General features: G+C 41.3%; 1 protein-coding gene across 4 annotated transcripts in view; it reads left to right on the top strand.

The window, feature by feature from the left end:
* The window catches only part of DCDC1 (doublecortin domain containing 1), a 236479-nt gene that overhangs the window by 180832 nt on the left and 41887 nt on the right, over window positions 1–13760 (top strand). For all 4 annotated transcript variants that reach the window (XM_077929881.1, XM_077929878.1, XM_028729825.2 and 1 more), the window contains exons 20-21: window positions 7151–7274; window positions 8568–8749. In XM_077929881.1, the coding sequence (XP_077786007.1) occupies window positions 7151–7274; window positions 8568–8749 (306 nt within the window). The remainder of the gene's footprint in view (window positions 1–7150; window positions 7275–8567; window positions 8750–13760) is intronic.

Below are 13760 nucleotides of genomic sequence, written 5' to 3'. Positions count from 1 at the left end.
GCATAGTTTTGTATATTTGGTTGTGATTTGGTTTGGATAGACTCCACTCCACTGAAAATGTCTAATCTCTCAAGCTCAAAAATGACAGAGGGAAGAAAGTGAATCCCATTGGGTTCAAGATAGGGCCAAATCGAACATGCACTCACATTTCATGGAACTTTTATATGGCTTGGTGAATTGGTAGGGTGTAGAGTTTGACTAAGGCAGCCCTGTCCCAGCACTGACGTTGGAAAGTTCAGGGTTGGAAAGAAGTGCCCCCATTGCCCTTGTTCATACCCAATGCTAAACCAAAACAGGTCTTATTGCAAACATGCAAGTCATGGTTTGGCTTAGCATGTCAACCACAAGTAGGACGAACCTAAACAAATAAATGAAATATCACCCTAACCTCCCCACAAACAAATGAGAAGGACACATTAAAATCTGTGGCAAAAACCAAGCTGGGAGTTCTGCTAGGACAATCCTGTGCTAAGGCTTGCTTTTAAAAAATAGTTTGGGGAGGGAAAGAAGGAGCAGCGTGTGGGGTATCCCCACATGCTCAGGCATGCCAGGAGGGAGGAAGAGATCTACATGTTGTCTATCTGCATGCGAGAGAAAACAATGTATGTATTGGGAGGGGAGGGGAGAGTTGCACTTGGACAGAGAAGGAGATATCTATGTGTGGTCCATGGGGTCACAAAGAGTCGGACACGACTAAACAACAACAACAAAATGTGTGGTGTATATGTCCTGTTTGCAGGCTTCCCCAAGGCATCTATTTGGGCACAGTGAGAACAGGATGCTGGACTAGACGGACCACTGGCTTGATTCTTAGGTTCTTAGGTGTTTTGTATGAGAGAGAGAAAAAGGGGGAGGTATGTATAAATGTGGGGGGGGGGAGGGAGGGATACATAAATGTGTGATTGTACGTATTTGAGGTGAATGAGTGAATGAGAGAGACAGGGAGATGCATGTGTGTCTGTATATGTATTGTGAATGTTTGCATGGGTTCTTTGCATGTGAAAGACAGCATGGGGATGGCCCTATTGTATACTTTCCCTGATAGCCCACTGTTATTAGATAAGAAAACTATCATTATAAGTATATGTAAAATCATTTTGGTGTGATTGCTACAAACAGGACCAGCAGGACATAGTGTTGATTTTCCTTGATAAGCCTGAGGAAGGGCAAGCAAGTGCAAGCACCAATGATTCTGCTCTTTCTAATTTTGTGCTAGGCCACACCCCAACAGCAGACATTTTTTTTGCTATGCAACACATCCCACAGTAGCCATTTTGTGAAAGGGACTGGCACCAGTCTTAATTTTTAAAGTCTTTGAAACTCAAATTTAATAAACATCATTTATAAAATGTTAAACAATTCCATTTTTATTGTGTTTTTATTTTTATTATCAACTTTATAATTAAAAGGTCATCATAAACTCAACAGAGAATGACAGGCCCTCCAAGTATTCTTATTTTCCAGAGACATCCCTGATTTAGAGAAGCCATCCCAGTTTCTGATTTGATCCTGGAATGTCCCACTTTTTCTTAGGATGTCTCTATTTTCATTGGATGCATGTTGGAGAGTATGGAGTTATCCAATCCCTGACCTGTCTGAAGACAATCTGGTATAGGGAAGTTTTTTTTTTTCATGTTTCATGTTTCATTATGTTTTTATATATGCTGAAAGCTGCCCAGAGTGGCTGGGGCAACCCAGTAAGATGTCTATAAATATTAAAATTACCATTATGGAATGGGACGTCCCTATTTTCATCAGATAAATGTTGGAGCGTATGAAATGAAGGAGAGGGCACAGGAATATGGAGAGCAGGGTAGGAGAAACATTTTACAAGTTCCCAAGAATGTAAGTACCATCACCAAATTGTTTAGAATTTTTTTTACTGAGTATTAGTAGTACTACACATTGTTGCTAAAAGATAGTCCACAGAGGAAATACCTGTGCAGTGGAGATACAGTCTATTGTAGCAGCTTTTTAAAAAATCTAACAGAGGTCTGGTATAGTTCTGGTAAGAGGGGCAGGATTCAAAGAACTGAAGAGAGGAAGGGGGCAGGTCCTTCTTTGATAATGGTAGCCTATTTCTACCAAAGATAAGTAATGCAAATGGGCCACAATATTCTTGAAGAAAATGTATGAGAAAAACATTATTTGTCCTTGTCAGTAATAGTATGCAAATCTGCTATTCCCCCCCTACCTGTTTATTAGAAGCATGCTGATTTGGGCTGGTGTTCACCAAGGTAATTATTACGTAGAATATCATGCTCAGATTACATATTGCACTTCATTTTATTTCATTATGAGATTTAAGACAATGTAATTGTTACTTGATAGAAGATAGAAAAGGTCAGCTTTAATTTTAAGTTTTTAAAAAAGCTCCATTCCTTTAACTCTTTTGTCTCTTGTTTGTTGAATTCAATCTACAAACCACAACTCCTTTAGAAAATGGGAAGAAAAAATAGTACTTTAGAAACATAGAAACCTGCCTTCTACTTTGGTATTGTCTACACTGACTGGAAGCAGCCCTCCAGGGCTTCAGCAGAGGTTTCTCCCAATACTACCCGCTGAACATGCTGAGACCTTCTGCATGCAAAGCTTGTACTGAAACACAGGCCTTCCCTTGTTTGAATGTTTTGACAAAAGGAGAGAGAGAAAATGTCTTCACTAAGGCATTATACACTGAGATTTCCTTTGAAGCATCATGGCAATTGAACCCAAGTGTGGAAGGGTGTTTGTTTCATGCCGCCGAGTTGGCAGAAAGGACAAAGAAGCTGCTCAGGGGCTACAACGGAAGCTGGAGTTGCTGAAGAAAGGGCCAAATGACATAAGACACAAGCCCCTACCTTGTGCCACCTGTTTCTGTGTTGTAGCTCTGAACAACTTGCCCCAAACCCTAGCTGCCCGTGCACAAGACTGCATTGTGACATCCTCCTGTTTCTTGAACCGCTACCTGTTTTCCTACCTACACTCATCATGGCACAATGGGTCAGTGTGTCTGGCTGTTAACCAGAATGTTGGTGGTTTGAGTCCACCCAGGGATGGCTGTGGGCTGGATTCTTGCATTGCAGGGGGGTTAGACAAGATGACGCTCAGGGTCCGCTCCAATTCTACAATCCTATGTTTCTGTGCCAAGCTGCCTTTCCTCTGAAACTTTCCCTACCTGCCACAGTTGTCCAGGCTGTCTGTTGTTTAATTGTTCTTCAGCTTGAAGATAACATAAATTGCAACCCTGTTTCTTTCCTCTCAGTTTTCAGTCAGGGTCAGTTCCATCATTTCTGCTACTTAAGAGAGGACAGTTGTATTTTGGCCATTGGGTGGTTGTGGGCCCTTTTCCCACTCCCAGCTGAACCCTTAGGAAGTGGGAGGAAGGACTACTAAGCTTTGTGGGTAAGGGTTTAGAAGATTAGAAAACTCAAGAGAAATGCATTTTCACAGCTGTGGAGTTATATGTCCCATGAAGCAATATTGAGAAGTCCACAATATTTCTGTTGTCCTTTCCATAGCATTTGTAAGTTGTTCTCCGATATATAACATCATTTTCCAGGGACAGTGCCTGGCCAAAAGCAACCCACAGTTGAGGCTGCAGCATCTCAGAATATATAGAGCCATTCCAGTCAGTGAGTGATTAACCTCCTTCCCAATGACTGAAGGGTAATTGCTCACTTCATGCAACAATATTGTAAAATAAAAATATGTTATTAGATCGGAAGGGTGGCATGCAATCTATACTGGGTCCTTCTGTGATTTCCACACTTCCTGGATGGACAAATTGCTTCTGATTTTTGTAGAATTCTTTAATGCGATTGAGTAGTCTGCCTTTCGCTAACATGCTTTGTGGCCCAGCTGTGACATATACATTATGGGCAGGCCATAGCAAACCAACACCTTAGTTTCCATTACATTAAAAACACAGTTAAAAGCAGAAATAAATGTACTCTAATATAGCTCTAATTGTCATGATTTGAAATATTGCAATCCTTCAGGATCTTAGTAAATTTATCCTTACAGATTTCTTTGCTTTTCTGATAAAGTTATAATTATTCAGCAGGGACTTATATTTAAGTATAATAATTTCTACTCATGAGTTAGCAGCCCTTAATGCTCGTGAAAGTTTAGGGCAGTTTCATAGTGAACACCACTTGTGGCCCCATTTTTGCATAATTGCGTAGATTGCCACAAACAATTAAGTGGAAATAGAAATAAGGCAGCACTATATAGAAATATATTATATATTATAGAAATAATGCAAACTGTCCTGAGAGCAAGACCCACTAAACACAGTGGGACTTACTGTTAAGTACATGCATGGGATTGTACTATAATTAGAATGCCCCCCCCCCAATTTACTTACAAAGTTCAATAGCATACAATAAGCACTGAGATTTGTCCATATTGAGTCAGAAGTGGTAAAATGTTGGGTAATGTTTATTTATTTAAAATCAAATATATATCCCACCTTACTGCACCAGGGAGATCAGAGCAGTCAGTAAAACATTGCAAAATATAAACAAGGGATAGAAAACAGTCAAAATCACAGCAGTCCAGATAACTTCAGATGAAACTATGTAGCTAGTGTTTCCTTTGCTTCTTTATAATCACAGAGAGTCATAGCATACCTATTGATTATGGGGTTAAAAAGTATGTCACTTTGTTTTTAGCCTTGCCTTGTCCTTTGCACGCATGCTTGAAAAAGAGAGATTTGACAGCTATCTGGGGCACAAGGAGTTCTATTTTACTTCTTCGTGAGACATCTGGGGGGGGGGGAGCAATTATGTTAGGGCTGTCTGAAATAAAAAAAGAAATAAAATAACATTAAGTAGAATTAAATGTGATGCAGCTTTTCAAAAGAAATGCCTCTCAACTGTACTTCCACGAATCGCTGTTTCCACCTAGTGGCTGCAAACGAGAAATGTTGGGTTTAAATTACAGATGCTATTTGAAAACACAGGCAGAAACCGAAAGAGAAGAGAATGTGCCACTAAGGGCAGATTTCATTTTAGGCACTTATACAGTCATTATATTGTTACCTATGCCAATGCAGCTCACAGATTGTCAGCTTTTCATTTATAAAACACAGTTTTCAGGGGGCTTGAACTTAGTTATTAAAACTCATACTGCGTTGAAGCCTGGCAGCTTAATCGCTCTTTCAGGAAAAGCCGTGTGGTGCGCGCTGCAAATGTTCGTCAACAATAGTGCCCAAGACCTAGCAGAATTCCCACAAGTCTCCTGATGTGCAACTGGATCCCCAAGAGTCTTTTGTTCAACAGGATGGCAGTGACCCCCCTCCCTTCCCACAGTTCTATAAGCAAAGAAAATAGTTGTCTTTATCTTTAAAATAAAAGGAACTAAATCACCAAGAGTTTTCTAGCTAGGCAGTGTGCTTTGCACTGACATCTGCCATGGGTGGGGGGTGGAAGAGAAGAGACCCAGCACTTTAAAATCAAGATGCTATATACTGAGCCTCTGCTTTGTGTAGGTGCTTCTATTTCTGTGTCACTATAAAGCACAGACAAGGTTATTCCCTGTAGTTTCCTCCCACCACACCTCTTTATTAAGAGACAGGCAGAGAAGAGGATAGGGCTGCATTTGTTGGGTATGAAGTGTGTGTGTGTGTGTGTGTGTGTGTGTGTGTGTGTGTTTCAACGCCCTTCTTTTTGGGAGGGCAGAGGGGAAATTAGTCCTTTGGGGATTAATTGAAGAGGAGTTAATTGGAGTGTGATCTGAGAGGTAATGAATTGATGGTAAACTAATTCAAGGAGAATCAATTTGCAATGCTCTGGCTTGGAAATTAAATTGTTTTGTTTGTGAAATGTGCATTGCATTACAGCAGCGAATCCAATATCAAAAGAGTGGTTGGGTCTCATACCCCACCTCTGCCTTGTATTCAGTCTGTGGCTTAGGGCAAGTCACTTGTCTCCATGCGATGGTGGCCAGTGATATGCCTGAAGGAAGCTGATAAGGACATGAAAGCAACAGCATTCCTCTCATTTGGCAGAGAGAGAGGAGGAGGAGGAATGGTGTGTGTGTGTGTGTGTGTGTTGTGTGTAGCTGCATGATCAAGAGAAATGAGAAATGGCACTGAGTATGGTCATATCTAGGGACGCGGGTGGCGCTGTGGGTTAAACCACAGAGCCTAGGATTTGCCGATCAGAAGGTCAGCTGTTCGAATCCCCGCGATGGGGTGAGCTCCCGTTGCTCGGTCCCTGCTCCTGCCAACCTAGCAGTTTGAAAGCACGTCAAAGTGCAAGTAGAAAAATAGGTACTGCTCCGGCGGGAAGGTAAACGGCGTTTCCATGTGCTGCTCTGGTTCACCAGAAGCGGCCTAGTCATGCTGGCCACATGACCTGGAAGCTGTACGCCGGCTCCCTCGGCCAATAAAGCGAGATGAGCGCCGCAACCCCAGAGTCGGTCACGACTGGACCTAATGGTCAGGGGTCCCTTTACCTATGGTCATATCTCACACTTTGCTGCCATGCCGCCCATCTCTAAAATCAGTACATTTTCAGGAAACCTTCTAACTGCTTCATTCCTTGATCATATAATTCAAACAAGACAACTTCAAGCAATGGGCTGTGAAGGTGGCTTTTTAAAAAAACTAACCTGTTTTATTTATTTATTTGTATAACAAACTAAGATTTTGTGGAAGTGAAACTGAATGCTGACAATAGGTATGCCTTCCAGCTGCATAGAGGAACAACAGAAGGAACAGGGAGCAAAGGAACCCAAGACTTCCTTCAGTTTCATTCCAGCTCGTTCATAGTTATGGACCAAATGTAGCTGGACTGGGATTTCATGTATCCTGCCTTTCTGAATCAAAAGAAGCAACTAGCAATAAAATCCAAATCCATTGTAAAAGACTGAAATAGAAAAACAATCAAATCAGTATCTATTAAATTAACTAAGCAGGAGTAACGAAGATGAAAGCCAACAGAGGGAGGGGAAAAAACCTCTCTCCCTCTCTCTCTATATATATGTCAGGCTCAAACCTGGATAATATGACATCAACTTGGGAATGTCCTAGATCTAAGAGAATCCAATCAAAGGAGCTATAATTTAGCTGCTCAAGAATTGCTTCCAGTCAGAAATGTATTTGTTAAGAAGACCATTGCTGATACTTCAGATAAGAAAATAGACTCCTTTTGTTCCGTTACAGGTGGGCCATTAAACATGGAGGAACAAGTAAGCCTGGTCAGTGGAAACAGTCAAGAGTGGAAAATCCTTTGTGGAATAAGTTGACCTATATGTGGCCTGTGCTTCCAAATGGAGAACTAAACCAGGTAATTTGGTAAAGCGCAACCCACACATGTGCAGATATGTGCATAGCTATTTGAGTACACTTAAAAAGCATATCTTTATGCTTACATTTAAAATATACACTTGCAGATACACACTAATAGTGTGAAAAACATTTACGATGTTCATTGCATATTAGAAATGACGTATATAATTACTAAGATCACAATCCAGAGAGTTTCACTAGGCATGAATTTGATCAATCCTCACACCTAACCCTCTCCTTTCTCCTCCCCAGCAAACTCTTATTTTTCTGATTGTCCAGAATATACGCACCATTGTGCGTAATTCTTTTCATTAAATTCACTTTAACAAGTGTCATTTTGCTGATTTCTCTGCTTAGTTCCATATGTCAGGAAACCAATGCTAAAACATTTCTTTTGCTACTAATTTGTTACATACATTCATGGTCTGGTGTAAATGCTTATGGTTAGCACATGCACAGTATTTTTTCTTGTTCTCAACTGACTAAACTGTCTAAGCAAATTTGAATGTACAAAAAATATTCCCTTCTAAATATTAAGGTTGCAGTGCATGTAGGAGTATCTAATCAAGCCAGTGCAATGGGCAGAGCAATTCTCTTGTGCCCAATCACACAGTAGTGGCTATAAGCTCTCAGTAGCCTGACCTATGCCCCACCCATCTCTTTCCCCCCCCTTTTGAGGTAAATAATGCTGGATTGATTGATTTCCACTGGATTGGGCACCCTTCCACCAGAGCAGGGGCTGGGAGAATGTGCTGTATCCTAACTCAAAAGAAACGCCATGGTGCATCTGCAAGCACAACCAGATGCTGCAACAAAACATGTTTCTCCCATATCTGTCTCTACAGTCACAGCAGGCGCTGTAACCTTCCAACAGTTTGACTTCACCTCCAAAGGAACACTCCTCTACTGTCTCCCAAGACAGATAGATGCAAACAACCAGCCCAGTGGATTCAGGATTTGGATTGTACCATAAGACAGTTTAGGGTGAAGATTTCCTTCAGTGTTCCATAAAATGATGCCCTATGATCTAACTGATCCCTCAGTTCCCTACTTCCTATCTCAATCCTTCAACCTTTGATTGAAGACCAGCTTATATACTTTAAAATTAAAATAAACAGCCTCCAGCAAGTCCTTATTCTCATAGTGTCAGTCCACTCCCTAGCGCTGCAATGTGGAGATACTGAATTGGCATACATACTGTATGTGTGAAGTTATTTGGTCACTCTTAGGTTTTATATATATCATTGCAATTCTTATAAATGGAATAAACGCTTTGTTTATGTTTTGAAAGGCTTTTGACTGGCCCATTGAAGGCTTGCTGATTCCAAACAGCCCTCCCTTGAAGAAACCTACTAGTAAGAAGTCAGACAGCTATATGCCTCTGAGACTCAGAGTTTTGAAAAATGGAGAACAGGACAAAAGCAAAGCCATCTTTGTTCTTGGACCCGACTGTACAACTGTGGCTAAAAAACAGTAAGAAAATGATAGTTAATTTTCATAATCTAATGAGCACAGTAAAGTTTTTTTAATTTGTAATTTCCAAATCTATTACTGCTTTCAACTTTATACTTGAAAAGTTGCCAACCTCCAGAAGTAGCCATCTATTTTACTTTGTGGTGGTAAAGAAAACCCACTCTGAACACTGACTTGGCTCCCTGTGGTTACATTTCAAAGTGCATGAAGCCACTGGGCCATGCTCATGTGAATGCATCAGCGGTCTGAACTGTTATCTCCACCTGGAGACTGGCTACGAGGCCATCATAAAAATTCTGGCACTTTTTTAACAGCTGTAGTTGTGCAGATTTTGGCAGCCACGTTTCCACTACAATTAGTATGTTATCACAACAAGCTTGCAAGCTCACTACTTGATAGCATGGATAAGCTCATAAGGCCCACCCACCTGTTTCTTTGGAGATGCTATGGAATTATCATATAGGAGGATGCTGTTGAGATCTTCTGTGGCTCCTGGTGAGTGAGTGATTGCTGGAAAGAGAGGAGAGAGTCTAAGCACCTGACTCCCTATTGCTTACCCATTCCCTTTTTTATCCACTGGCAAGCCAGTTGGGTTTTTATTTTATTTCCCCCATCTAGTTGGGAAGAGCAAGCTTGGTTTTTTAATATCTGGAGTTGTCCTGCTCATTGGCTAATTGCCAGCCCCTTCCGCAATCAAAGGAGAGCAGTTTGCATTTAGGAGTGGTGCCATCAACAGGACAGCCCCTTTGGGTGACCCTGGAGGAACACACCAAAGGGAATTGTCCCATTGGAGGTAGACTGGAGGTGAGGGTGCCACCCTTTTTACTCCTCCTCGGAGCATTATTTGCATTGTATTGCTATATGAGACTTAGATGTGCTGTTTGGCCTTACATAGGAGACCATTGGGACCCTGGGAGTTGGCATTCCTTGGGTGGGAGGAAGGGACGTTTTATGTTTGCAGTGTCCCAGGTGGAAGATGGGATGGAAAATGCCTGTGAAAGAAGTTCAGCTGGAGAGTGATTGCTGTGAGGTGCCCTTTTAGGGTGTACTGGCAATAATAGGTCTGTGACTGGGTTCTTTGTTTGCCTGAGCACCTGTGACCATCTTCAAGTGAGTGGATTTCAGGCAGAAGGTGCCTGGCAAGAAGAGATCTTGAAGGGGACACAGTAGCACAGCCTATCTCTTTGACTTGAGGGGAGGAACAGGCACAGCTGAAGGAGGGAATGCCAAAGGGAGGATTACAGGTGCTTATATCCTGTCCCCCTCACCAAGCCCCAGTCTATGCTTGATACACTGGGTGCTCTACCTCTGTGCCTAAAGGTCTGGTGGTGATATTGTTAAATGATAATCCATGATTTAGTTGTGAATGAGCAGGCAGACCTGGGTGAGGGAGCAAGGAGAGCCAGACATAACCCATCTCTGCCCAACTGAGCATTTGGTGCAATGCCAAGCCAGACTGGAGGGGTGGGTTGAGGGAGTTGCTGTGGTCCACAGGAGTTCACGCTCCATCACCGGGAAACCTCTCCTTGGAATGTGAGGGTCTAAATCTGGCGCTAGGACAAAGAGACAAGCTAGGGATGCTGTTGGTGTACTATCAGCTCTGCTGCCCAACAGCCGCCTCAGCCAAGCTGGCCAAAATGATCTCCAAACATGGTGTTAGAAGAACCCAGGACAGTTGTGCCAGGCGGTTTCAGCATCTACACTGAAGATGCCTTGGGTCCAGTTCAGGCCTCTGTGGCAATCAGCTGCCTCATGTGGCCATCAGCCTGACACACACACAGCAAGGCGTACACAGAACTTGGACTTTGCTTCAAATGGGAAGAGAGGAGCAATCTGGAAGTAGGTAGGGTGAATATTATCCTCTTGCCATGGTCCTGCCACTTTAATAATGTAACCCTTTTAATGACTGTGTCATATAGTTTTAAATGTTTTTATATTGTTGTATATCACCCTAATGTTTTGTGTAAGGGCATAATATACATACATACATACATACATACATACATACATACATACAAACAAACAAACATACAGTGGTACCTCAGGTTAAGTACTTAATTCGTTCTGGAGGTCCGTTCTTAACTTGAAACTGTTCTTAACCTGAGGTACCACTTTAGCTAATGGGGCCTCCTGCTGCCGCTGCGCTGCCAGAGCACGATTTCTGTTCTCATCCTGAAGCAAAGTTCTTAACCCGAGGTACTATTTCTGGGTTAGCGGAGTCTGTAACCTGAAGCGTATGTAACCTGAGGTACCACTGTATATACACAAATGCATCGCCAGGATTACTGAAGAAACTTGTCTGCAGTTGCTCTGATCAAGTAGGGAAGATCTGAGTGTTGAATCACAATCTTACACATTGCTTGTATCCTTATTGGATATGTACCCATATTAGCAACAGGTTGCTGTCTGCCTACATCACACTGGATTAAGAATGGAGTGTGTAGATCCCAACAGATAGGGGTTAAGACCACCATATACTTAAAGCACATTTTCCTCTCTCATAATCCTGGGAAATGCAATTTGCCCCTCACAACGTTACCATTCCTAGCACCCTTAGGCAAACTACACTTTTCATTTTGGCAAGGGACAAGATGAGTTTTAAATGTCTGGTGTGCATTAAGGCTAGATGTGCACTAGGTAATCCAATTCTTGTGGTAATGATGGGGATGTGCCTTCCAGTAGGTCTTGCAATGGTAACATGCTAATGGTAGCACATTTTGCTGTTTTCAATATGTAAAAAAATGGAAGGAAGACAACTGGAGACAGCCTGAAGTATATAAATTACAGCAATAATTTAGAATCATGTCCCTAGCAGATTACAAGCTTGTAAAGAACTTTTATGGACACATAGCTTGCCTTTCTGCACAATAATTCCCACAGAGTTTCACTTGAAGCTGTTTCCATATTTGTTGGATGCAACATATCTGTGAATATAAATTATATCTATTTGGATAAACCGCTTGAAAACAGTGAACATTATGCTTGGAAAGAGCAGATTTTGTATGTTCATTTTATATAACAGGACTTTGAATATTCATATAGCAGTGAAAAGCTTTGATGTAAAGAATAAGTTAAATACATCGTTTCTCACATTGTTAGCAGAGATGTCACCTTTTGACCTTTCTTTTAAGGTTTTTAGAACATCTGATACTTTTTGATAATGGTTTAATATTACTTTTTCAGATTGATTAAATACACTTCATACATCACTGAACAATGAGTAGCATTCAGATCGGCTGTCCACTGAGCTGCCTGCAAAAATGATAAAGTTAAAAAAATAATCTTCAAAGTAAAGTCAAGCCTGAAATTGAAATCTTTGACGCATACATCTCATAATTAGTTCTCCCTCTGCCAGATCTAAAATGTGAATATGCTGTTCTTAAAATTGTTCAGATCTTTTTACAGAGAAATTTAATGAATGGTATCAGCTTTTTAAAAAGTTCTTCCTCTAGATCTGAAGTTCCTCAAACCAAACTAGCTTTTATGAAGTTGTTGAATTTTCATATTAGGTCATTTAAGAGAGTTGGGGTTGGGGTGTGGGTTGTGATCCCCGTGGCTGATGCAACAAAGAGCTGGGCTTAATACAGGTATGTGCCTGATGCCAGAATGAGGCCATAATCAGACTTTAGGCCCCACTGTAAGTGCGATCACAGTTAATTATAGGTTAACGCTGGTGTTATTGCTGCCACTTCTCCACTGTTTGTCAGTTTGATCTCATGTTGGAAGGAGAGAATTGGGACAGAAAGATTTTCTGATCCCTGTTCCACTGGAGTCTGTTTCAAAGGTGTAGGACACAGGATATAAATTCCATATAGCTTGATGTAAAAGTGATATACATATTGCATTTATTTCATGTAAGCACAGTAGGATCCCAAGAAAAGCCTTGGGCATACTCAGTGTCTTTAGACATGCCCAGTGGGGTGTTGCATTTCCTTTCAACAACTGACCTTCATGACATATCATGAAGTGTTTTGAAAGTTCCTTTTTTTCAAAAGCAGATTGCCATATGGCATGGAGAACAACTGTCCTATTGACCATGAAGGGTGAGATGTGTGGTTCTATGGATTTCAGCTATTGATATAGATGTATATGCAATCATTGTGTATACATTTTTCAGATGGTTTTGGTGGTGGTGGTGGTAGGATGTCTATTCAGGCAGCAAGTGTCAGTTAAGTTTTTTGTTAACCGGGAAACATTGTTGTTTTGCTGTGGTCCATGGTGGTAGATGCAGCAGTTCTTCCCAATTGGTGCCACCGTTTTCCATCCCCAAATGTTACTGGAATGGTGTGTCAAGTGAGCAAGGGTGGTGATGGCAGCCAAGCTAGTAGCTGTGAAGAAGGGCTCTTGCTTTTGCTGCTAGCTCTGCTATCACAGCTGGTGATAAACCTTCATTTTTTACAATAAAAAATGGCAGGGGAATTGGTGTTTGCCACTGGGGTGAGCAAACCCTGGAAAACCAATTTCAAAAGGTTTTCCCCACACCCACTCCAAATAGGGTGCTAAATTTTGGAGGGCATTTCATTTCAACCTTGTGTAGTTTCTGCACATTTCCTTTATGAAAATGTAGAAAATTTACACATATGAAGTAGGTTAGGAAGGATTCAGGTACTTTAAGAAGTACAAATAAATGTATTTATGTGATGCTGTGTATTTCCCCCATGTGAAAGGGAAAATAACTTGTAGCATTGTAGCATCAGTGTGTCTTATAATGACCAAGCTAGTGTCATGGCTATGAACATTGATGCCACCAGGAATAAGATGTGGAGTGAAGAGTGAATATTTTGTTTGTTTGTTTGTTTGTTTGTTTAATTTCTATCCTATCCTTCCTTTCCTTCCCAAAGGAGCCAGGGATGGCAAACATCAAAAGGTTGAAACAGCACAGATTTGCCTTGTCTGCTGAGATTGTGTAGCTGTGTTTCATGTTTTTTTCAGACTTGCACTGCAAGCTACAAAGCAGGATCTTTTTACTCTCTTGGAAGTTTTTTTGGTTAGAAAAATCATTCAAACAACA

Source organism: Podarcis muralis, chromosome 1 (assembly GCF_964188315.1).
Source record: "Podarcis muralis chromosome 1, rPodMur119.hap1.1, whole genome shotgun sequence".
Taxonomy (NCBI): Eukaryota; Metazoa; Chordata; class Lepidosauria; order Squamata; family Lacertidae; genus Podarcis; species Podarcis muralis.
The sequence above is the reverse complement of the archived record's forward strand: the minus strand, read 5'-3'. Positions and strand labels throughout refer to the sequence as shown.